The following is a 27423-nucleotide window of genomic DNA, read 5'->3' as shown; positions in this document are numbered from 1 at the left end:
TGATGAATCATTACGTAACGTAGTTCCTTAACTTCAGCTACAACTTGAATATACACATACAGGCAAAGACACAAAACACAAACCAGGCGCGCATTTGGCCAGTGGTCTGGGGAATACTGCTGTTACAAAGCTTAACAGATTTGAAGCAGTATTCAGATAAAAATTACTTGCTATGTGAAATACATTAACAACACTGGAACCCTACTTCCCATCTTCTTTCAATCTGTCATAAATCCTACACAAAATGATGCCTAAAGCACCTCCTGGTAAATGGGTCAAAACCAGTATTTTAAAATCTGTTTATTCTAGGTTCCTTGATTCCAGTATGGATTGCTCTTTCAACTGAATGCTTATGTTAACCCCAGAATAACTGTGGCTGGAGGGTGGGGGTTAGTGCAGTAGCTCTCTTACCTCCATGATGGGGTTGGAGGCCAAGACTTTCTCCTCAACATTGGCTTCACTGGCAGATCCACTGACCGTGGCAAAATACCTCATGGCGTACTTAGCAGAGACAGTCTTTCCAGCCCCAGATTCCCCACTGACAATGATTGACTGATTTCGCTCATCTCTGAAACACAAAGACATGTTAATTACTTCTCGAGGACATATTACTTCTCGAGGACATACATTTTGTGTGCCCCAGCTTGGCAGCAACCCTTCTACCATAAATGTTAGCAATAGAGCAGTAATGTAAATGCACATGGCAGACACGAGGCTGTTAGTGACCAAGCTCCTGAACGGCTGATTGGACTGCCTGCAACCAGGAAGCTCAGTCGGTATTGATGCTGCCGTGACAGTCCAGCCAGCAAGCAGAGCTGCTCTAGAGAACCTGGCTACGGCAAAGTACCTGTTACCACTATTCACTACGTGCTTCTGCAGCTACTTCTACCCAGGCTCTGTGGCACAGTGCTCCACTAATTATCAGTGCTCATTAGTAAAGATCATTAATGCCATCTTACAGATAGAGAAATCAACAGCAGAGTCAGCCACAGAAACCTTTCGTCCTTCTGATCTAATCACCAGCTTTTCCCAGAATTGTTCTGAATCTGAAAAATGCAAGCAGGGCTGTTCAGGACACAAATAGCAGCTCTGGAGTGAAGATGATCCCTTTGCTGTGAAGTAATTTCTTTTCATCAAAAAAAAAAAAAAAGAAAATCTCCATTTCCTACTAAAACAATTTTCTCATCTCAGAGAGGGCTCTATCCAGAAAACCCAACTGTATGAATAATAAAAACACTGCAAAATAACAAGGATAGAAATTAGCATTTATATAGCCTGAATCTTCTAAAGACCATACATGCTTTATACAGTACTTTATACTTCCAAAGAAAAAGTTCAAATGAATGATGTTTCAAAAGACGCCTATGAGCTGAGTGAGCTTAACTCTATTTTACATACTGCAAAGAGGAGAATGAAGAAGTAAAATTTTACCCCAAAGCCTGGGGAGCAGGAACACAGAAAGCACAGCCAAGCCCCAGAGCAGGCTGCACAGTAACTGTGAATGGAATTTCAGGCACACACACTCAAGCAGCACACATGCAGTCTGCACTGCCTCCAAACACCTGCTGAGGCCCTCAGTAAATGCTATGCAGAGGAAGCAAAGAAACATGCATGAAAAAACTATTTGTGGCTTCTGTAGCTTGAACATCCTCCAGAAGGTCTGGGGTTCTGTTTCTGAGGTGGTCAAATAAAAGCTGCTGATGAAATTATGAAGGTAAATTACAGATCAAGTTGTTAGTCTCAAGCCCCCAGGTAAGAGCACAGCTCCAGCATCTACTTCATGTTGCACAAAGACGTAGCTAGAGGAGCCCCTGGTTCCATCACACACTTGGGCATTCATTTAACCAAGCTGGCATTCATTTAACTGGATGAAGGCATCACTTGAAGCAGATTTTCCACATTTTGGTAAAAGTAAATTACTTGAAATGACTGAGTGCTGATTTAAATTTAATAGGAAAGTGTTAAGAAGATCAAAGCAACCTAATTTTATGTTCTCAACTTCCATTTAACACATGCAATAGGTGTGAATGACTACAGCACAGTTCACACATTCCTATACACCAAGCTGCCAGTCTCACTGGGAAAGCTGGGGGAAAGCACAACTAGTCAGCTTGGTACCAGCTTGAGTGTTCCAGGTTTCAAAGACTGCATTGCCAGAGATGCCAGCCTTGGCCACATGAGAGTGAAAACACCCATCAGTAACCCCTCTCGTTACAGTGGCCATGGGTCCTGCTGTGCATGTTCCTGAAGGAGGCCTGTGAGCCTTGCAGTAGCAATGAGCATTTCCAGCTGGGAAACGAAGAAGAAACACTCTTGCTTCTTCCCCATTTCCCCTCACAGAACCCCCTCCCAGCGTACAAGGGACAGCCTGCAGCTCTGCACATCAGGAGGTGGTGTGAGTTATATGGATGCTCATGGTCAAAAAGAGCAGCACAAGGACGCGGAGAAGTCCAACTGAACACATAATATTCAGGCTTAAAGGAGACAAACAACAGTTTTCCTCTCACACAAACAGTTCCTGCAGTGAGACAAAAAAGAGAGAACAATTTTTTCATAGGACTGGCATTGTTCTCTCTTTTATTCCTCCTGTGCTCTTTCCAATAGCAAAAACCCCAAACATATAATTCAAAAATAAGAAACTGGAGCTGCCCAACACTGCAGCTGCCCAACACAGGAGATGGGCAATAACATAACAAGCCTTTCATTTGTAGATCACCAGCTCTGTTTCATGTATTAAATATCATTAAACACATGAAGACTCGGGAAGCTCAAGTCCTGTGAAATGTATCCTCTGATGATTAAGCTGATTTTTAGCTTAGTTCCTGAAGTACAAAAGGCTTTTAGAAAACAAAGCAGTGCAACCTCAGTACTTCAGACTTATGACAGAACTGTCAACAAACCCAAACTCTGTTGCCAAGAGAGGAACACCAAAGTAAAGGTGTCTCCTCCTAACTGTCACACTCCTGAAGGGCATGTGCGAGAGCATGGGAAGTGCACGCTGGTTTTGCAGTCCCTAGTGCCTGCCGGGGAGCTCAGGAGGGGTAGGAAACACCAGGATCTTCAGAGCACTGCAGAGGAGGGGGCTCCCTGTCTTCAACAGCAATGAAGAAATGAGGTGGAAAAACCTTCTGCTTAAGAATACTGTTGCTAATTAGCCTACAGTTTCCTTCCTCCATGTTGTAAGATACGAAGATGTACTCTTCTCCTTAGTGCTCATTAATGTGTCTAAGAATAAGTGATCCATTATTGTATTACTGTGTAAGTACGCACACACATAAACTTTTCATTGATTTGCCCAGAGAAGATACAGCTGGCTCTGTGTGAGCTGAAAACATTGCTGCCATCTCTTCTGCAATGAATATTTGTGCCTGCAGCAGCTACAGCAATCATGAGAAACAAAGGGCTCACTCATTGTCTGCAGCAGAGTCCTCTCGCATCGCCCTGCCAGCGCTCCATCCACACTCAGAGCAGCTCTTGTCTTCCAAAGTACATTAGTCCATTGTTTTGCTTTAACACACTGGAGTGGCCATCCTCTAGCATATTATTCTTTCTGCTTTTTGGCAGAGAGAAAGGAAAACACAACAGAACGCCCAAGATCACACTCGACATTTGAAGAAGGAGAGAGGACAGAGTAATGCAACACCCCAAACACAACAGCGGCTGTTACTGCCACAACCCCACGGGAAGACTTGGCATGAGGGCATCCTACCACACAGCAAGATACTCAGTCTGTCAAAGAGGGTGGGCAGTCCTGCCAGGCAGCCATGTCAGCTCAGCAGAAGGCTCTTTTAAGTCATTAAGCTTTTAAGAAACAAAACGCTACATGAAAAGCAAATTACAAGTAAAACAGAATCAAAATACCTTGGACAGTGTATGACATGTGATGAGAATTATTTTTAATGGCTTGGCATAAGCAATGGTCCATCTAAAATGTAACCTCTGCTTATGCCAAATGAAATATTCACAATCAGGCTGCAAAAAAACACAACTAAAAACCAAAACAGACAAAGTAAATCCTCAGAAAACACAAGTTGCAACAGATGAGTTCTTTCTAGGGTATAAATAACACCTTTGGAGTTATTTTTAGTTTAAGTGCTAGCCCCCAACCTTTGACCCGACATTCTGAGTGCTTAACATGTCAGCAGTCAGAAAAAAAAGCTGTAATTGAAACTTTCAGCCAACGAAACAAGTAAGTAGGGCAACAACGTTGTGTGTGACACCACTGCAGCCTGATGCCACAATCCATTATCTATGCAGTACTTTTTCATCCTCTTCGAGCTTTTTCTCTGAATAAAGTACATAAATAGATGATTTTAAAAGATGATTTTTAAAAATTTTTAAATCAGATGATTATCTTGAAAATACATGTGCAACCCCAGCAGAATGAACCATTGACTGCGAGCAGTTTACCATTCATGGAAACAGAATGTATTATGTTCAGGCATTGGACAGGGTCACGTTCAGCTTTTACCATTTCTGAACAGTGCAGAAGAATAAATGAATGAGAAAAGCAAAATAAAACTTGTGTTTTAAGATGACAGGCCCAAACATTTCACAAGTTGAAATGTGAAATGAAAGGCTGAGATTGCTTGCAGTGGCTGGGGGGACTTGATTCACGAATGTTCCATATCCATTATCTGAGGCTTATATGCTTTAAGAGTTATGTGAGGGTAACAGCTCTTGCTAAATAAAAGAACATTATGGAAAAAGTAACTGGTAATTCAACACAGTATTATCTACCACAAAAATAATGCTGATGTCTAATTTTTAAAGGTAATATTCAGATGCTGTATCCAAGCTGTACACAACTCCACTCCTTGTGAAAAGTAATGGCTATAGAATGAGCAATAAATGTCACTAATTTTTCATATAATAATTTCAGTAAAGAAACAGATTTGTGCATAGGCTGGCACAGGCTGCTAAATTTTAAAGACAATTTTGCTTTCCCTACAAAATTCTGTTGACAGGCAATATGTTCATGAGAAAATTTACTGCCAGAGTGCCAAAACAGAACAGACTTACCTAACTCCTGGGATCTTGAGATTACAATTACATTCCAATAAGGATTTTTTATGCTTTGAAAAAAGACTGAAAAATTCAACACTGAAGATTGCTTCTGTTCAAAGAAGGTTCAGTACTTGGGAAAAAGAGTGCTACAAACTGACCTGAGATAGCTTACATGCAGAAAATGGTTTTGCTGAATATGAATTGAAATGGCAATACATGAGAAACCAGAAAGTGGTTTAAAAAAATAATAATTTAGTTTTCAAGATGTCAAAAAAAAAAAAGAAGCCTTGTTGAGGACATGCACGTATTTTAATGCAATACTTCTAATAATTTTGATTACTACTAACTTTAAATTCTGTATTTCATAGAAATCTAAGGGAGATGCTTTCAGAAGAACACAGGAAATGCTAGTCCCAGTGAGGTTATAGCTGTTGGCTGCAGTGGAGGCAAGAGCAGGTCACTGGGCACCTTCTATGGATACAGTGCCGCACCAACACTGACTAATCTTTGACAGCTGTCAGTATCTAAGGCAGCTTTTAACAATTCCAGCTGACCAATGGAAAAGTTGAGGCAAAACAGAAAAAAACTGATCAAGCAATGAAACATTAACATTACCAACATTACAATGCTTGTTGTTGTCACTTTTCAAACCATTTTCATTCCTTAAGATCACTACACCCACTTAAGCTGGTTCCCTCAAAAACCAAAAGCACTTACTGCATTGCAGCCATTATTTTCATAGTAGACTCTCCAAACAGATCAGGGTAAACAAGACATACAAACTGAAAAAGCCCTACAGATATCTTTGTTTACCTTCTTCCTCTATACCATTAGAAAATCCCCCTCTGAAGCCGGAATACTAAAACAAGTTAAAAACCTATCCACCAACGAGCATTTCAGAGGAGATTAAAGAAGCTCAGAGCTATCCAACTTAATCATCAAAGCACAACATTGGTTTTTTGCTTGTTGTGATTGATGCATCGGATGTACCACTTGATCATGTCTCTCAGACTCATGACTCCACAGCAGATAATGTCAAATAGATGTATATAAGCACACACACCACAGAAAGCATCAGCCTGGGAAAATGAACAAAAGGAATACAGAACTATCGGTATCTACCTCAATATTCGTATCAACCCATTCGGCCCCAAGCCACCAGCACCTCTACCTGGGAAAAGTGTGTATTTAACTGCTGATTTTAAAAGATTCTGATATGGACTTTGAAAGCTTGCCTGTGATGAACTACTTCAAAGCTGAGCTGTCTCAATGCCATACAACGTAGATGAGATTGGCAGAAAAGACTAGAGCAAGATACCCTTAATATAAATTGAAGACGCCAAATAACAGAGCAATTTGATGAGAAGAACATTAGTACTTTGCCTTTGATCCTAAATCATCTGCATTTGTTTACCTTGAGGACACTGCCACAGTGCTGATGTTTTTAAGGAAGCTTCTTGCCAGGGTGGTTTGAAGGCCACCACCTTCAGGTCATCTTCTCCTCCCACTGCTCCACTACTGAGGTTTAATTAAATCTAGTGCCTTTCTTTCTTTTTTGTGGAGTTGCTACTGGCTTCTTCTTTTCTTTTGGAATAACAGGTTTAAGTTACGGCAAAGGGCACCAAGCCCATGGCATGTGTCAGTTTCATTTTTCATTTAAATCAACACAGCACAAACTGCTGCTAAAGGCTTGATCCCGCAGTCTTCAAACATTCCTATCTCTCACTGCTTCAATGCAAGAACAAGAACACAATATATAGCTTTTATTTAATGATAGTCTGGCCTGCTTTATCCCACTGCTGTTTCTCTACTGCAGTTCTGTGGTAATAAGGTAGACCTGTAAGCCTGAAATTGCTTCACATTTTCAAAACAGTGAATTTTGAATGATTAAGAACCTGACACAAAAAGCCAGGAAAGGAACCTGTGACTCAGGAAACATCTGGGATAGATCCTGTTCTTAGCACACACATAATTACCATTACATTGATGTGTGTTGTGCCCATCAAAGACAGAAAAGCACTTAGCAATATGCCATTCTACACCTGAATGACGGCAGCAGGAAAACCAACCCAAGAAAATAAAACTTGAAACCCAGCGACACTGCTGAAAGGTCTGACAGGATGCATTCTGCAATGCTGGCATGTTTGAAACTTAGCTCCAGCTACTCTGAGTGCCGCTGGATTAACCAGGGACCAACACAAACCTGCTTCGAGCTAAATGACATGTTTTACACCCTGCACTATAAAGCACATTTCCAGGCTCTGCAAGGATACAGGTAGATACATGCAGCTGACATGATTAAGTGTCTCCAGCAATGCAAACATAACTCTGACCTAAGTAAGCATCCTATTTTTTGTAATCAATCTCTCAGCATCCCCACTGCATGTTTGTGACAACATATGACCAAAATAACCTGCAGTATCTACAGTCAGAACATTCCCACATCTTTGTATCCAAGAGCATGACTAAACAACTCTGTTTAATAAAGATCAGTTTCTCTCCCATGAAGCAGCTGTAACAAAAACAAGAGCACAGAAAACTTTACCAAACAGCTTCCTCACTGATAAGAGGAAACCAGTTTACTGAAAATAATGCACTGAAACCAAAGCAGTGTGAAAGTGCTCGGTATCGTTGTTACTGCTCTATTGATGTTCCCAAATAACTCAGAAGTACTGATGTAAATAGAAATAGAAAAATGCATCTAGCATCTCACCCATTCCAAACAGTTTACTCAGTCTGCGAATACTACCCACAGGGAAGACTTTAAACTCCTTTCCTGTGAAATCCTTTGGCTTTCATCAGGTACCAATACAAAGTTAAGAGTTCTCTCCAGTATTAATTGGTTTTTGTGAGCTTCACAGAAAGCAGCCTGATTAACTTATCAAGAAACGCAGGAAGGAACTTCCCACCCACCCAGGTGGCCAGTCCCAGCAGCCTTCAAGGGACTGAGCATCTTCTGGGGGAAAGAGAATGCACAGCAGACAAATGCAGGGAAAAGAATGCAGCAAGAGAAGTACAAATCTGTGGTATAAGATGAAATGAAACGGTTTTGCACATCTCATCTGAAGGCTCACTGATGAGGTCTGACTTCAATTAACATTGAAATAAATATAGTGTTTCCTAAAAATACCAGTGATTGTAAACTTGAAATCAAAATACAACTGGGTTTGGATTGGTTTGGGGGTTTTCCCCCCTAGAGCACTCTTCTTTTTCAGCATGGAATGAGAGACACAAGGACATTTACAGAGCTCCCCGACCTGTGGTCTCCCCAGCACCTGCCCTCCTAGTCCTATGTCAGTGCAGGTCCCAGGTTCACTATTTGGGCAATTGTGCTCCACTTCTGTGTGATGCTTCCAGTGTTACAATTACTTGCTTTGCTAAAACACCAAAACTGCTTCTCACACTTACCCTAAAATGAAAGGCAGCTGTAAAGCCCACCAGACCCAAAAGATTTAACATGAGTCAGTGCAATATATTTAGCTTCACCTTTGCCTGAGCACGGTGCTGTGTGGCAGCAAACAAGGCTGTACATGTTTAGCAGCACTTGTTCAGTGCAAAGGCCTTTGAAATTCAGCCCAGGGTGTACAGCATCTGTTAGGAGCCATTATAAAAACTGGCAACTCTACAAACCCAGGATTAACTTTTCAAACAGAAGTAATTTAACTGTTCAATAAACAAATAAATAAGGATTCATTCAGCAGTTTTCTAATGCTCCGATGGAGAACAGCAGCAGCCAGTCTGGGCAGCCTTCCCAGCACTGAGGGCAGGAGGCAACATCTTGCCCTTCCATCAACCTTCTGAACAAACAATTTAATCACAAAGTTCTCTGCAGCCCAAAGTTCCATTATCCCCTGTTTCTGGATTTGGTTCTTGGCCTCATTAACACGGGAAAGCACCCTCGTTTTGTCCTCTTACTTTCCAACCACTTCCTATAGTCCACACAACACAAACACATCGTTCCATTCTCTATGTAGCTTCTGAGCCCCTTTTCCTAGGAGGTCACCTTCCTCAGGAGAACAACCAGGCAGCACCAATAAATGTCACCCAGTGTTCTACCTTCACCTGTACTGCAGGAAACCCTTTTCCCCCACTTTTAAAGTTTCCTTCTCACAGTGCTCCCTTGCACAGCGGGCACAGTCCCTCCTTCCCACAGAGCCATGTCATCCCAGCATTCCCAGTGCCGAAGACTCCAAAATCCCTTGTACTGGCACATCCCAAAAGGTGCGGCCTGACACAGATAATGTGTTTTTTCCACCCTCAGAGGGTGGTTGTGTGGATTAACTCTTGTAAAAAGCCCAGAATGTGCAAAGTGCTATGTAAGCACTAAGGATTATTATTAGAGACTGAAGTGCTTTGAACCATTCTGTGACGATGTGATGGAGGGAAGAAAAAGTGAGTTACCAGTGCTGTGCCCCCAGGAGCAAGCATCACTTCTTGCATGGAACAGCACCCACATTTCTTGGTCTGTTCCACCTGCACACACCAGTTTATTCTGTCTGGATCTACCATGCTCCGACCTGACACATCCCAGCCTTCACAGACACCACGCTTTAAAACATCAGAGAACTGTTCAGCTGCATCTTGAGTCACAACAATTGCTCCCGACTAAGCAGTAAATTAATTCTTTGTAAAATCATTCATTTTTAATAGGCACGAAACACTAGTCCAGCAAACCATGCTCTTTAACCACGCTTCTATATATATCTTGAGCTTAAATAGCTTTTGAAGCCTAACCGTATTTCTCACAGACATCTTTAGCTGCTGGAGAAAAGATGATATTCTGAGCACAGGACAGAGGTTTGGAAAGCAAACGTTAGTATGCATGAGTCACCTGGCACAGAGAGACCTGCAGGAAATGAAGACATGCAAAACATAGCACGTTATTTTTGTACATTGAAAACAAATCAGCTTTGGGAGAATGTTACCAGGAAACCCACTTAAGTGCTGCATTATCAATTGTACATTCTATTCTCATATATTTTATTGTCAAGCTGGTCTGATCAAGTCATCAGACACTGGGTCAAGATATTCAATTCAGGGACTCTATGCCCTGCTTTTGCCACCTTGGTGAACTCACCAAAGTTGCTCTCCTACCCCTGTCTGTTTCAATTTATAAAATGGAAATAATAGTATTGATCACTATCATTAGAGGATATTTTCAGGACTTCGAGGTAGAGGACTATGAGATCTGCCCATGGAAAGTGCCAAACAAAGGTGAAATATTACTACTATACATAACCTGAATTCCCTTGAGTCTGCTCCGGTTGCAAACTCAGCCACTCCAAAACACCTTAAGCTCACAAGCATCTTTTGGTCCTCTTCAACAACAGCTTTGTCAAAACATTCTGCAATACTCTCAGAACCAGCAGATGGACCTTGTTTTAATTAACAAACCGTGCCACGTGCCATTTTAATGGTGTCCAGGAAACACAGCTCTCGACTGTAAAACGGCAAAAGGTGAAAAGATAATGAATTGACGGTAACATCTCTCGACACATACAAATGAAGAAAACTGAGGTCAGCACACGCTGCAAAATCATGACAGATTGCACTCCAGAGCACAAAGATGAGCCAGCACTATGCAACTGATTTATCTGGGGATTAGTCAGAGGTCACTCCTACAGTAGTTTAGGAAAGCTCATTGCTTAGCTACCAGCAGGACACCTCACATGAACTCTCACTTCCAGCTACCACCATCCTTAACCCTTTTGTTGCCTAAAAATAATCACTGCTTAGACAAGTAGGTCCCTGATGTTACGTTGATTACCCCATCTGCTGTCCTGTACCCGTAACATCGTAAAATGTCAGACCAAAAGTATAAAAGACTAATCCAAAGTCATCTGTTCTCTCCAGAAAGGACAGTTTCCCTTTTCACTCTAATTTTAACAATAGAGCCCCAAAATTGCCATCTCTTTTCAATGTATTTAATTTAAAGAGTCATATGTCAAAGCCATAAGTCAAAGAAGGCTGTTGTATGTTTGTACAGTACCCACCACAGCAGGCTCTCATTTCATCACTGGATGCAGATCCGTGACGGGTTGTTAATCATCCCCCTCCCGACTTCTGCCAGGGGAGAAGAGAGTATCCATTTATCAGACACCCAGAAGCAAAGCAGCAGCTGATCAAATGTGCATTTTTGTAAGAGGACATCATGTTGGGATGCCTGGAGTAACTGGAGACTGTCAGTCAAGGTGCTTTCAAAACACCTACTCAACAGCTCACCAAGCCTCCTTTTGAACAAAAAGTGACAGAAGAAAAAGTCTTCCTGCTGCTGACAGCCATCAGATACATGCCAAAAATCTGACAAAACAGAGAGGCAGCCTTCTTATTAAAGGTAATTTAATGAAAAAGATACACACTAACATTGAATAACACTTTGCCCAAACAGAAACCGCAACTCATTGGAGATTGATGCTTTAAACACTAATGCTTTCCATCCTGGCATTTGTTGAGTTTTATAGGGATCTCATCAATATGTAATTCTGTTTGCAAATGTTACTTTCAACTTGCACTCTGCTAATTAATCAGAAGAAAATTTCCAAGTTAATTTATTAGACTGAAAAGCACTGAACTCTGCTGTATCTGTCATCAACAACAAGTAGGATCTAACAAACCAGACCAACAAGGTGCTGATAAAAATACATATTAATTACTGCAATATATCCCTTACTAAGCAGAGGAAGGAATCTTGTGTAAGAGTGATTTAGAACTTCTTTCCCTAATAGTGTTAGGAAACTGATAATCATAAGTCTCATACACTAATGCATTTCTTAGCAGATTCGAGAGTATAATCATCAACATCTTCTCTTATTGCAACCCATACAGTTAAAAACGGAGGCTTCTGCTGAATATTACAAAGAAAATGAGCTGCACCTGCTGATGGTTGATTCCTACTGAAATTGTGACACTTTCCAAAACGAATGAAGTATTTGCCAACTGCTGCTTTGCCTCAATTTGCATCGTTACCACAGAGAGAGGTGACTGAAAACTCAACTTCTTTTTTGTTAGTAATTTGGAAATGCGGGCTTACGAAAGTCTGCATTGCCATTCAAAGGGTTCAACGCAGGCAAACACTGTTTGTGGTTTATATTTCTGAGACAAAAATAAGTTCTTCAATAATAATTTACTTCCTTCTAAATCACTCATCTGCCTTAAACATTGCCCCAAACCTGTATACATTTGTCAAATGAACCAAGCCACCCATCACCTACCCATGAGGAGAGAGACCGCTCAGTGCAGGTCCCAGCTCTTCCCAAAAGCACAGCTTGTTACAGCTGTTCCTACAGAACCACAGCAGCCCCCAAATTGCTCTGCACAAAGCCCTGTGGCAGGGGCGAGGCCCTCAGGCAAGGTCCCCATCCAACCGATCCTGCTTCTTCCCACTGGAAAATGCTCACAGGTGGATCTCCTCCTGCTCAGACAAAGGAAGAGATCGGCTCTGGTCCAGATCACACAGCTCAAACCAATGAAGTTACTGGTAAGAATGAGACATACTTTCCTGGTTCACAACCCTGGGTCTAATACAACTTAACTGCAGTGGTAAAACTATACCATTGCTTACTGTGAGCACAGCAGAGGAAAGAAACAAAACTGTCAGTCTGCACAGAGGAGTGGTCGGAGGTGGAGAGAGAAAAAAACGGCAAAAAGATACGCATGAGAAGGGGGAAGTAGAAGGAAAAAGCAGAGAGAGAAGAAACAGAAGAAAGAACAAGATTAGTCGTGAAAGAGCTGTGCACACTTCCCTGTGCTGAAATCAGTCAGAAGCTACTGAGCAAACAGCAATCACTTATTCCATTGTCAGCTCTGGGTAAAGATGAGCCATATTCCTTTTCACTGGAAACTGGTGACAGAACTGCAGCTGAAAGCAGAAATAATGGATGCCCAAAGGGGCACACCGCGGCCCAGACACACCACACCATTTGGCTGACTCTATGCAGAAAATTTCACATGCAAAGGTATCCTTATGGGCTGCTTTATACTGCAATTAACCCCACACAGTTGCTGAGTATCACTTTTCAGGCACAGACCAGGTGTAAGCTCCATCCCTGTCATTCCAGTGGCCAACATTATTGCACTCTTTTTCTGAAGATGGAAGGCAAGTATTTAGTGTGCAATCACTGGCTTCCTGACTGCTGTCATGGGGATCTTCTCTGGCTGAAGATGACCACAGAGATCATTTAGTTACAACCATGTACATGTAGGGAGTTTCTCAGTCACAGCAGATGAGTAATGAAGCTGGCAAGAACAAATTTCAGATCGTTAAATTAGAAGTTAACAAGAAGACCTAAGGAGTAAATATTTAGAAGAGCTCACGGAAGCCTTATGGGTAGAAGCGTCATGACTAATTATTCCAGTAAGCATTTAAAGATGGAGTTAGGAGAGATTAGAAACAACAGAAAATTAAATCTCACCAATTAATTACATGCATAAATACAGATTAATGCCATATGAGTAGCTACCACATGAATATTCAATGCAATTACTGAAGTGTTAATGAAGGAGTCACAGACAATCTGATTTCCATTTTTAAATAACCAGCTGCAGAAATGTAAATCTGCAAATTATTGTCTAACTTCATAATTCAGGTGCAAATGTGATCTGTTCAGGGTGTAGAAATCACAGAAGTTAAAGGGCAGGACAAGGAATTGGAAACAGCATTAGAAAAAGAAATTCAAAGAGCAAAGGCAGTAATGTCCAAATGACAGAGAAAGTTCTTAAAAACAAACAGGAAAAAAAATAAATAGAGAGAAAAGGAAATATACATCAAGAAACTAAACAAACACTGAAATTGTTACTTCAGTGTAGAATTCTTTTCATTGTCATGGTGTGCTCAGATTTCATTTTGCACCAATGAAAAGTCCTGTCAGTTACTCATAAAAGAATAACAAATTGTTTATAAAACACTGTAGACACACAAAGGAATTTACTTCATGAATGCAAAAGGATTGTTTAAGATCACTGCCATGCTTACATAATTTCTCATCATTTGTTTCAAAAAGGACCTTCTACCGCATGTTATCTGTTGTTATTCAGGACAGCAGAATCGCTGGAGGGTGCAGTGAGAGCCGAGGAGCAGGCAATTAACACAGAAAGGAAAAACCACGGCAGAAACTCTAGCCAAAATCTCAGCCCCCTGAGTCTTCCTCCAACAGCAGAGAATGCAGATGGTTGCAGATAGAAACCTCCACTTCACAGGCCTCAGTTATGGCATCATTCCATTTCTAAATCCTGTCATGCACTTATAGATCAAGCACACAGAATACAGGTGATCTGACAATTTGAAATTTCAACACAAGTAAGAGGTAAGCTCACTGCAGACCATGGCTGGAGGCAGCCAGTGGAGAGAGATTCCTCTCCAACCTCTTATGTCCACTGGTTATATTAAACACACCAGTTCTGGGAATCGAGGTTACATCCATCACTGACATATAGATGCAGGTCACTGCACCGTTCTGGCTCTCATATGGATTCTTAAATTAACAGATAGCTAATTTCTAAGACAAAAATTTTATCATTTTTAACCCATTCTCTCTGTGCTTCTCCCTCCTGCAGTATACTTGAGGGCAATCGCAATTAATCCAGAGATCTGCCTTAGTTTTACTGGAGTAATTTGATCATGGGCTGTACTGTCAACAAGGAAAACTGTATCGGTAGCTTGCAGCTGACCATTAGGACACAAGGGACCATCTTGTTAACTAAAGACCACAGAGTAGCCCAGAAGATCTTTATCTTGGAAATGAAACATTGCCAAGGCTCCTCAGGTTGGCGGGCTCTCGGGGTGAAGGGGAAGAAGTTTCTAATAAACACTCTCCTTGGGTGACAAGCTCATTTTCACGTAATGTTTAAAGAAATGAGGATTTCCTGTGCAGCTGTTACAGTGTCCTCAGAGACACCGTTTCAGGAGCTCTGTGCAATCGTTCCCTCTGCTCCCTCTTAAATCTAGCCAACAACAGCGACAGGCAGATTACGTTGCTGGGACTTTACCATCACAACCAGGAGCCTATAATAGCACTCATAAGCCGAGCGATTTATTTTTAATGCTGTCAGTATCACAGCATATAAATACAAACCAGTTCAGAATCTGGTGCTTTCCTCTTTAAACATCCACTGATGGTTAAAAAGCATCTCCATATTTTGCTAATCAAATTAAAACATCCTAATGTTATAAAGCTCTGGGCTAATTTTAGACCTGACCAGATCTGTGGTTATTCCTGTTACCTGTCAGCAGTCATGATCTCTGCGGCATTCAGAATGCTTTACTGTTCACTAACTGAGGCAACTTATCCTCCTGTGAAATGTACTAAAACACTGGATAAAAGACAGATCTTGCAAAATACTTCATAAGCTATAAACCAAAGAGAAGGCCACGCGCCAGGAATTTTTAGTTTTACTCCTCTTGGAAAAACAATGAATTCAAGAGCTGTGATCTACAAACCTGGCCATCTGCTTATACGCTTCTTCAGCCACCGCAAAGATATGTGGATCCATATCCCCCATATTTTGGCCACTGTATGCATTGATGATATCTTCGCCATAGATAGGCAGTTGTTCATAAGGATTTATGGCCACTAAGACGATACCTAGAAAGGAAATGGAACAATAGGAATTATTAATAGGTGTTTCAAAATAAAACCAAAAAAATAGCTTTAACACCAACTATTGTTCTCAGCTTTCTAAAAATATTAACTGGGGAAGAATAAAAATCTGATATTACTGATGTCAACAGATACTTATTGTGACCACGGTTTGCATTCAAAAAGTATCAGAGGAGTTAATTTCTACTCTGCCGTATGAAACGCATCAGGGACAACACACTTTTTCTCTCTGTCTTTTCTAGCATGCACAGAACAACCAGATTCAGAGTGTGTTGACTTGAAACACTGCTTGCTCACTGCAGTAAACCAATGAACGTGCATTTTACTTCCCTGTGTATTACTGTGAATTACAAATGATAGTGATTTGTGAATTATAGCTACCACATGGCCTCACTGACCGACAGTTTGGATGCATGAAGTGTGTTAACCCTTCGGCTGTTACGCTGTGACCAGTTTTTGTAAAAAGCAACAAACCAGTCACTGTGTAATTTGGATTCCAGGGCATCTCTGCGTGTCAGGCAGGACAATCTCCTGCTCAAAAGGATAAAAACCCTCCCATTAGATATATTTCATAGGGCTGATACACAGCAGTACACAGTCATGCCAGGAATTTCAGTAATTGCACCTCTAGAAGGCACCACAAAACACTTGTGTGTCTAACTGCTGACACCTTCCATTTTCTAGTTCTTAGATCCCAATTGAACACGTATCTGCCTCTTTTAATACCATGTAACATATAGAAGTGGTATCTCCATCACTGAAGTAGCCATTTTAAAAATAGAATTTCTTCTCACATATGTATTTTGGTGCCTAGGAGTGCTTAATGCAGGTGCAGACAGGTGCTTAGTAACTATAGCAAGCATGCTACACATGCTCCTTGGCCAACCACCCCAAAGGACCTGCACCAGCAGCATTTCCACAGCACTCAGCTCGCTTCTAAATTTACCCAGAAATTCACACGCACACACAGAGACTTCCTCAATGCAGATCCCAGCCCTCTGCTCTGTGCAGATCACAGTGTTGTGATGATCTAAGAAATGTTCCATGGAAAAGCTGGGAGCAGGGAAGTGAAAGCACCTACAGTCTGGCACCGCTGCTGGGAGCATCACCCCATTTTTAAATCCTGTCATGCACTTACAGATCAAGCACAAACCCTAGCAAAAATGTTAAACAATAGAGTATCTGTCACAAAGAGATCTGAGAGACCTCAATCTATTTCCTCAAATATACAGCAGGTTTTATGTCTAGATACACCCATGTAAGTCAAGTCAGTGTTTTTCCATCAGCCGTGACTCCACTGAAATGACTCAGGAGCTCAAATGAAAAGTCTCTATAAAACTGTATGCCAAGCTCTAATGCTGTAGTGATGAGCCAAAACATAAGGGAGTTATGAGGGGAAGACACCTCAGCACCAGCAGACTCGAGCAATATTTTTGGCGTCGGTTTTTAACATCTGCCCTTTGTAACAGACAAGTAGTAAAAAGTTAAGTAATGCTGCTCCAGGCAGCCGAGCCTCCCAGGCTTGCAAGTCTAATCAAAGAGACATTGAAAAAAAGCCATGCGAGGCTTCAGACAATTCCCTCCTGCTTTTGGCTATGTTGGCAAAAATAAACCCTTGAATTCAAAACAAGCAGCCCCATGACAAGTCTCCAGCATATTAAATCACGTATCTTCAGTAGCGACCTGTAAAATCAACAAACAACTACCGTCTGGAAGCATCCAGAACAAGAGAGTAAGGAATTATGTACTTTGTATGGAACTTTTAAATCAGTCCGCCTCGCAGGTCTGTAATCCAGACGAATTTATATATAACTTTATCTCCACTAAATCATGTTGCTATTTTAAGAAATATCATGGCCCGACTCAGATCAGATTTATGTGCATTTTCATTCCTACAATTACACTAACCTAAACTCCGGCTACTCTCTTTGCCATTCATCTTATATATACACCCAAAATAAGTGTATTTAATTGTTCTCTTTTTAACATATTCACCCATCTGTGGACAAACTGGATATTAACATAAACCATTTATTAACTGAAAGTTTGCTCTCCTGCATAGCACGCAGTAGTTTATACATCTGAACTAACTAGCAGTATCCCTGACTTTTCATCCCAGCCATGGCAGTTTTTCCATGTAAGCATTCAGATTTTCCTTTTTTCAACTTCCTTCCTTAATTCTTCATTTCATATTCCCAACAGTAAAGCAAAGTTGAAAATCGCCTCTGAATTCCTAGTAAAAGTGAAATTAAGAAATCAGTTTAAGTTTGGATTACTTCAAAGTGAAATTTTAAAGGACTTAATATCCATTTGACACATTATACTAAGAGTGGTTGAAATCATTTCTAGGGCCGTGGACATCTAGTTCTGGTGGTTGAGAACAATCTTCTTGGTGGAGTAAAGCGTTTTTAATCTCCTTCAGGCTAAATCAACTGGGCTAGCTCAAACCACCTTCATGAGGTATTTAAACTAACCTGGCTAATGTGTGAGTCAGATTAAGGAGGTAAATGCAGTTCCTTCCACAGGCAGAGCTCTTAAGGCAATAATCTTTGCAAAGGGGAAGTTAACTTGTACTCAGGACAGGAAATGACAGAGCAGTTTGAAAGGTGAATGTCCATGGCCAAAGGATCAGATTTTGAAGGGCTGACATGCCAACTGTATTTTCTTTAGCTTGTAACAACATAATGTACACACGCCTACATCCCAAGCTAATAAATCCACTGCATACTGTGTTCCTCTGGTCTCTTCAGGAAGAGTTAAACCTCCTTCACCTGCACTTTCACCACCAGGAACCCCCACGCTACTGGATCCACATGTTTCTAATAAACCCGCATGTAGCTACCAGAGTCATCACTTGAGGCTTGTTTGGAAGCAAAGCAGCTGACCAAGCTCCACCATCCCACGCCCTTTGGCAGACCCATCCATGAGAAGCTAACTGCCTTCCAGCATTATGAGAAACTATAAAACCAGCCAAACCCACAACTGAAGCTGCATTAGGGAAAACATGAGAACAACATGCTTTCCCAAACACATCAAAACAGAACTAGCAGAAAGCACGTTCCTTTTGAGAGCCTCTTCAATGATGCTAAACACAGCATACTGTAAGCAGCCAAAACATGAATCAGATAGGCTGCCTTACAGGAGAGGTACAGCGGTATCAGTAGGCACAGGACCACGAAACTCAGAGTGAAACCCTTACAACCTCAAGCTGTGAGATTCCAGTTGTGCAAGGCCCTTTCATAAAATGTTTCCTCATCAAGAGCTTTGGGTGGGGGCACCAGGGAGTGAAACACAGACAATGCCTAAACTGAGGAACTGAGGAAGTTTCCCAGTGCAGGGACCAGAACATGCACCCTCAGAAGGGGTTGCCCAGAGAGGCTGTGGTATCTCCATCACTGAAGACACTCAAATCTCAGAGACAGACTGGTCCAAGACCTGAGCAATCCGATCTGGTCAGACCTGTTCTAAGTAGGGAGCTTCACTGAAGATTTCCAGAGGTCTCCTGCAATCTAAATTATTCTGTGCCTCTGGCCATGCTCTGACTGCATGATGGGATGAGACATGGGCATGAATCATCTCCCACTCCTACAGGAATGAAGACTGGCTGCAAGCAGAGGGTGGCAAAGTCTGATTCAGGCCTTCACAGTCTGGACACTTGAAAGCAGGACTGGGAATAGATACACTCTGCTGAGCATCCACAGACTAGGAACAGCCAGAGTGAGCAAAATGTGGCAGGACATTAATGCCTAGTCTGTCCATCACAACATGTTTAATGTGGTGGCTGCCTTAGCTCTCCATACACATCACCGTGAGTAGAGCTTTAACAGTGACCAGAAGAGGGAAAATCTGACCCTTGGTATGTTCTATATGCAGAGCAGGACAGAACAAGGCCTTCAGCTACCTGCAGCCATGATTAGCTGATATCTGTCAAGGGCCACCTTGCAATACGACTTCCCTACTCAACAGTTTGCAAAACAAATGAAATTATAAACAGCAAGTCTCATAATACATGATAACATTAAGGAGGCTCAGTGTACTCTGGCTTGGAATACCAAGAACTGGGACTATCCTAATAAAGTCTGATTAGAGACAAAGTTAAATTGTATATTAAAAAAAGAAATCATGGGGCATGTTTTCTCCTGGCATTAACTGGGCTACAATGGATATGAAATGATAATTTCACTCCAGGTACTGGAGAAATGTGTCTTTGCCTCAATCAGACAAGAAGGAAATTTTCAATATCTAGTTTCTAGCAAGCGCATCATTGTACTATGTTTTGTTTTACTCAAAATGTAAAACATTCACTAATGATTTAAACTGTTTCTTACGCACTGGCACAATGTCCAAATACAGATAAACCAGAGAAATATTTGAAAATTTACAAAATTTATGTACATTGAAAGGTTATGTGAAAAGTCAGCTATGCTTGGACTAAACACTGAGGTTTAAAAGAAACACATGAACACAAAGTCCAGAACCATGAAATCTAAATTTTGAGCCTAAATTATCTCACAATGTTTCCTTAAAATAGACCACTCAGCTGCAATTCTGCACTTACAATGAAATTATCATTAAAGTAACTTCCTCTCATTCTGACCATCTGAAAATAACACATGCAATTACAACTTCAGGTAACCCCTTATGAGCTAAATGGTATTTTTAAAACCAAGATTGTTCCTAATTGTGACTGGATAAGCACTGGCTCATGCACTGTTAAAAATTCACTCCTATAGTTGCACTGACTGGAAAACATGAAAAGGAAAATAAACTGGTATTTTCTATACAGAGAGGGAGGAGCTCAGTGCAGAGTTAGGCAATCATAGCTGGGCAATAAACCCACTGAACAGCAAGGCTCATCTCCTGCATCTGCACCATGTGAAGCCCTCCTCCAGGCCATGCCTATTGAAGGAAGCCTATGGGGAACACTAAGGCTCTTCTCTGAACCTTAATACTGTCAAGTATACTTGAAGCACTTCACAACCACAATAAACATAGGGACTTTCATAAGAATAGCCCAACACAGCCTGTCATTAACTTACTTTAACTTAAAGGCAGACATATCAACAATCAATGTCCCTTTTCCCATCTAGGGCATCCTCTGTAAAGATTATGGTATGAAAAGACTGTACTTGCCACAATAGGTATAGATTAGTTTAGAGTCTATGAATCGAACTTTGAGGTTGTGTAGAACAGCAGGTTCATGGAGATAACTGAGTGCTGTGAGGTCATTTTCACCAACAAGTATGTCAGGGTTTCGCAAGGGCGGGAGTTCTTTCGTCTTCGGATCTAGGCAATATTCTAAGTCCTGAAAATCAAATGAAAACACGTGTTGAAAGAGCTGCTGTTTAGGTTTCCTCATTCAGTCCCTCCAGTCATTCTTCCCAGCAAAAGACACCACGAAAAAATACAGCAATATTTAAATTATCTGGTGATTTCCGTTTGCAGCTCTTCCTCCAAAAATGTTAAAATTTCTCAAAAGGGTTTTCTACACACATATATATACATATACACACACCAGGCAACCATAAAGAGACATCATCTTTTTAGACTATTACTTAAGCAAAACCCTTGCTTTTGCTGCCTGTTTTTTTATTAAATAAAACAAAATATGTTATAGCAAATATCTAACCAGTTTTTCCAAATTATCTTCCTCTTGAGAGGAACACAGGAAGCAGATTCCCATCAGCCAGCTTCATACGCTGATACAACATGAGAATATGACAGAACATCATGAGGAACACATAAACTGGAAAAAATGCTACTTACAATTTTTGCAGATGAAAATCAGTCTCTAACACAGATGGTTTAATTGCACCTGTCTCTAGATCTAAAATCACTTTATTTACTTGCTATTTCCTTGTCCCCAAATAATGTGACTTAACTGGCAAATACCCCCATTCTACTACATGTAAGTGTGCAGCATCACCACACAGCCTGGAATACATGGAGGGAAAATTAATCTCATCAGATTAAAAAGGTTGTACTCATACTGTCATATAAGAAATTTGAGTCAAAGACTGAAATTCATTCAAGTAAGATATTTTATTTAGAAGCTATTCTATATATATGTAGTCTGCTCTTTTTACTTTATTGCTGTGTAGGCCTCTACATGAAAGCAGGATCTAAGCTGCCCACTCGTAAGAAAAAAGAAGAAAGTAAAAATAAGTATTTCACCCCCTGCATTAGATCTACATTTTCCATTAGAAGATCTGAGGAATCACCATCATTAAAACTAAATAATCATTTAAGTAGCACGAAAAAAATGAACAGGCCTTTACTAGAAGGAGCTTTTCGCAGACTCGTCATCATTTCTATACACTGTATACAGCATCATTTTTGTCACGCCCTTAATCTTTTCCCTTTTTTATCTTTATTAATCTTCTGCTACAAGTCACAGTTCTTTCTCTGCAACACTGTTCTCCTAGCAACACTGTTCTCACTGGAATATCAAACCAGGGTTATAGGTTAAATAGCGCAAGCAGAAAAAGATGATGCAACTGAATATAACAGGCAGTTGGATAAAAGCAACCATTTTTTAATTTTATCTTAAAAATCAGGCAAAATGGATTTTTCTAACTAAACAGTATAATTTATCACACCAAAAATATACCACTGGAAGTCAGTGGCTAAGTATAATTGCACATAGATAAATTCTGACATAATGCAGCTTCCTGCATTAGATGTATCGGTCTCCGGTCAAGAACAAAATCACCTTAAGAACACTGTAGACCTACCTTGCCTTCTTCCAGTCGAAGCTGGAGGACTTTATCTCCAGGCTTATAATCTTTGAGAAGTTCTGCTGACTTCCAGACCTCCTCTGGATCAGGGATCCAAACCCTGGCATACTGCAATACAGTAACAACAGCAAAAGATCATTGACTGCTTGTGGCAACATAGTTAAATCATCAATAGACATGACACCCAAGCCACGTTGTTTTTTTTTCACATGGATGTTTAACAGCCAAACCCTTGCATCTGAACAACTGAAGTAAGTTGCTCTACTGATAAAAGGCTATACAAGCTTAATTTTATTCCCCACTGGAAAAAGACGTTTCCCACACAGAATAATGTTACAAGATACACATTCAATGTTGAAAATCGACAAAGAAAAAAATAAATCTGTGATTTTAGAGAGATCAAATACTTGGCTATAAAAAAAAATTAGCGTAACTCTTCTGCATAGGTTCTAAATGTATTTGCAGCACAACATTATATATTTCTTTCTGCCTTTTTTTTCCTCCCCCCTAAGAGAACACTTTGGCACATCTGTGTTAATTCAGGGAAAGCTACCTGATCTCAAGTATTAAAAGCTCTTTCCTTTGTAGCTGTAAATAGGGCAAGTTTAAAACACATTACCTCCAAAATGCCAATAGAAAAAAAAAATGAAAAGATTTGGTTGAAAAGGCCTCCAAATACTAGGAAAAAACCCTTAACAAAAAAGCATTCCCTTAATGTCTATTTTCACCAAATTTTATTCATAAAAGTAACCCAGAACAAACATATGGCCTGTTTTCTAAACCAGAAACTATTTTTAACAGGGTAAAGACATAATGGTCATGTCATATTCCAGAATCAATTAAAGGCGTATGGAAACCATCTAGTTACTTATACAGTTGCATATCCATGCAAATAAGTACATATGAAAGCAGCACTTGAGTAATACAAGGAAAAGGCTAGGACATTTTTAATGTATTAGAACTTCTGAACTGATGATGCTCTTGCAATGCCTGGAGAGCACTGAGATCATCCCACACCCATCACCTTTGCAAACAAAACAGTTTTCTGGCTTTAGAGGTGCAGCCATGTTGCAAAACACTCTCAATACACTAAGTTATTTCAAAATAACTGTTAAGTATTTGACAAAGCAAACACTTGATGGCAGAGAAAACTGCATGTGGTCATACAGCTTCATCACCTAATCTTACACAACTTATCTTTGTATAGCATCTTCTGCCTCAAAGAACGCTGAAGCACTCTTCCCCCCTCTTATTAACCTAGTTTTCCCTCTACTTAAAATGGCAAACTTCTTGTTTCTAGTCGGGATCCTTTGCAAGACCAAACTCTACATTGCCACCTTCTTGCAACACAGGAAATGATAAAGTGTGTTCAGTAAACACAACGGGTTGATGAGCAAGGCTGGAGGAGCCCCAGCCCCTGGTCCAGCAGAGGGATACGCACCCTGCCTGGATGGAGGGTGCCAGGAAGGTGCAGCCTTCAAACTTGACAAAGCAATTTGCTTCCCATACCCAGGATGTTTCTCAAGAACAGAGCACGTGAGTAATTCACAGCAGCCTAAATCAATGGCTTTTACCCTTAACACTCTGCAACCTTTAAAGCACTGCTGCTGCCTTTGTCTAGAAAGCTCCTAACTCCTGAAAAGCACATGCCATGGATGTAAACCGATCTGCTCCACTGAGTGAAAGGAGAAAAGTAATGAAATAAAGAATTCAAAATTGGTTTCAAAACCAGAGTATGCTGTGCTCACACATCGTCTCTCTTCATCTTCACTGGATGTTTATGTCAGCCCTAAGAATCTAATTTACACAAAGAGAAGAAATAATTCTTTGTAGTGAATGTGGCTGTGTTGGGGTTTTTGCCCCCACATCAACTTTATTATTTTCATGTGTATTTGCTATTATTTCCTGTACCAAAGTACAGTATTACTTTATTATTTACACACCTTCATCCCTCCCCCCAAAAGATAGGAATATTGATGAATTCTCCGAAAAATTAAAGATCCCAAAACAATTCTTCTGTATGTGCTCTTGCCATTGACAGAGAACACTGTATATAATAACAGCAATGGAGGCCAACAGAAAGGCAGTGGAGCAGCTGGGAAATTAGCAGTGGAAGCCATGACTTGGGCACTTGGATTATGTGTTTGTTTTCAGCCCTGCTGTATCCAAAACTCACAGGCTTAAAAGCCTTGTTCAGGTTAAAATGAAGGTGTGTGGTAATACATGTATGTACCAATGCAAATATAAACCTACAGAAACTACAGCATAATTCCAAATTAACCAGGACATGACCATAGGGGTGCAGCATTAAAGCCAAGTACTGCGCTCAGGAGCAATGTCTGCTTTCCTTTACATTTGTTTTTTAAACAAAGGATTCCCCATAAAACTTCAAACTTACCCCAAGGTACTTGTTCACAGAACTCTTTCACCTGAAAAAAAATCAAAACCCTGCCAGAAAGTGGGGAAGTTTTCAAGTTTAAAGCAAAGATGCTGCAGTGTCAGGCTGAAGACTGAATGTCTACCACACTTTGCTGAGGTTTTCCCCCATCCCAGTTATAGCAGCAGTTCCCCATCCTCAACATTTCTGATGGATGTTATTTGCCGTTCATCACTGGAATTAAGAGAAAGCACAGTAAATGTAATCTGAAAGAGGAAAGCATTTAAATACTGTCTGGCAAAACAGGTTAGCAGTCTGGTTTCCTCTAGGCTACACAAAGAAAAGTTTCCTGACATAAAAAAGGCAGCAGCCCTCTAAAACACAAACACTGTTAACTTCAGGCAGCAAATGCTGCATAGCAGTTTCTAACTGCATGATCTATGCCGGTGTGAAATAGGCACCTTTAATTTATTCAGCTGAAACTGTACATTTTCTCCTGTCTAGAGAAGGGAAAGGGAAAGAAGAAAACAGATCACCATAGAAACTGGGTTCTAACCCAGTTTACTACAGACAGCTGAACCTTCCACATGACATAACCCCACAGATACTGAAGTCATCCTATGAGCGCTAAGCTGTAGCTTTTCATTGCCTAGCCTTAAATCCCTGCCAAAGAAAACACCTGGTAAAACAGAGAGGTAGGAGGAGAGAGAGATGTTCCTTCTTATAAGAACTGAATCATTTCACAACACTCTCACCTCCTTAATTTAGCAGAACGATTTGCAACATAAGATTTTCAGTCTTTTATATAATCGGTGGTAAAATCCCATTGCTGGCTAGCCTTTAATGGGATTCAATCCTACAGCAGAGATTAAAGCACCACCACTGGTGCAAACAGAACTGAGGGCCTCTTTCCTGGGAATTATCTTACTGTCGTCCATTCACCCCTCTTTATCTACTAGTATATAAAATCAAGTTTATGACTACATTAATACTAAAATATGATAAACTTGTAGAGACACTAATTTACAAATCAGCCCTCTAAAAAGGGAAGGAAATTCTCGCCTAAAAATGACAATAAATTCTAAAATTATAGCACTGAAATGACAATAAAAATTGCAGCAAGAATCAAATGAACCTCAGTGAAATTGTGCTTGATTCTGATCAATGAATGCCTTCCTCTGCAGTAGTTCAATGCAAATTTGAACCACCAGCATAAAACTGCTGACAGGGGATATAACAGTACGATTTATTCAAGGAAAGGCACTAAATGATATTTTACATTAGAATGACAATGTAAGGCATGTAGATGAAATATGCCTGGATTCAGAAGGAAAACAAATAATTAATTGAGTATTGACCGGACTACTTCAAACCCAGTTTCTTCCCTAAACTCTCTTCCAGTCTCAGCAGGCTAACACAAAAAAACCTCCACCACCTCCAAAATCACACAAAGTATGGAATACCTATTCAACGAAGGTCAAGTAGGGCTGCTGAAAGGCAATGGCTTAGTGGTATCTACACTATTAGTAACTCTTTAAAAGAGTTCACAGCAGAAACAGAGGGAGAAGCTTCCATTTTTTACGGGTGGGTCACAAAGCGGGCTGTATTACTAGTTTCATATAATGAGAAAATATAATCGGAAATTGCAATATTCTGTCATACCTCATGATTTCTTGCCTCAGATCACATGAAGAAATCAGCAGACTATAAGAATTATCTACCAAGTAAGATCATATGACTCACAAAGCCTCTCTTCTGAGACATTAACCTCTTGAAGTACTAATTGACATTGCTGACAGAACAGAATTAGCAATGCAGGCGGCTCAGCTGTCGCTCCAGCAGTCAAACAGTTTTCTACTTCCCTTGCACAACCACAAACACTGCAGAAGCAGACACAGCTATCTTCCCAGCTTGGCAGCTCTTCTGATAAGAGCTGAAAGAGTTTATGAAACTATCTACATCCTAAAAAGGAAAATTTCAACTCAAAAAGAGCTGTCCCCAGTTTCTCAGCAAGATCTACCCATGCAAGTGAACCTGTACGAGAATTCACTTTAGCCAAGATCAGCTATTTATTTACAGACAGCCTCAAAACCCAGGGTCTTTCAGGTGTTAACCATGAGAACCTTACAAGAGGCACTGCGCCTCTCTCTCTCTAGAATGACCTCAGGTTTGAGTAGGAATAAGCCAGCTCAGTGATGTCTGCATCAAAGAGACACCATCAATTCTGGCAGCAGTAGCTGAAGGAGCTGGTGGAACAGCAACAGCTGATGAAAGTCAAAGCCAAATTGGACCGAAGTCATTCAGTGTTGAACCTGTTGCTAACTGAACACGGCCACCTGGGGAGAGCAGGCTGCATTATTAGGCTGGAAAAAGAGAGGTGTCTGTGCTAGCAAGGTGCAATATCAAACCAGAGAGCAATGCTGTAAATGTTCTCACTACAAAAGTGTTGAACTGATCTGTGCAAAATGCGAACTCACTAGAAAAGGATTTCTGAGCTGTGTGATTTCCTCGGATGGGATTGCTCTGAAAACATAATTTGATGCTATTGCAATAATTTCCTTTCAGCTTTTATCTTCTCCCCTATACTTGTTCACAGCACCACCACCATGGATAATAATACTGACCCTAGGAACACTTGAAACAGAAAAGTTTACCTTTCATATTAACCCCATAAGCAGAGGCACGGCCAGGTGAGTAACAGGTCAAA

The 27423-nt window shown here is 40.7% G+C and overlaps 1 protein-coding gene across 1 annotated transcript in view; it reads right to left on the bottom strand.

Annotated features, from left to right (window-relative positions):
- The window catches only part of MYO5A (myosin VA), a 100222-nt gene that overhangs the window by 58581 nt on the left and 14218 nt on the right, over window positions 1-27423 (bottom strand). The window contains exons 2-5 of the mRNA XM_062628305.1: window positions 22337-22447; window positions 20736-20907; window positions 15443-15587; window positions 412-568 (exon numbers count right to left, since the gene is read on the bottom strand). Coding sequence (XP_062484289.1) covers window positions 412-568; window positions 15443-15587; window positions 20736-20907; window positions 22337-22447 — 585 coding nt within the window. The remainder of the gene's footprint in view (window positions 1-411; window positions 569-15442; window positions 15588-20735; window positions 20908-22336; window positions 22448-27423) is intronic.

Source organism: Pezoporus occidentalis, unplaced genomic scaffold, assembly GCF_034315485.1.
Source record: "Pezoporus occidentalis ecotype Australia unplaced genomic scaffold, CSIRO_AGI_Poc_V1 ctg11, whole genome shotgun sequence".
NCBI classification, from domain to species: domain Eukaryota; kingdom Metazoa; phylum Chordata; class Aves; order Psittaciformes; family Psittacidae; genus Pezoporus; species Pezoporus occidentalis.
This window is presented reverse-complemented; position numbering and strand designations above follow the sequence as displayed.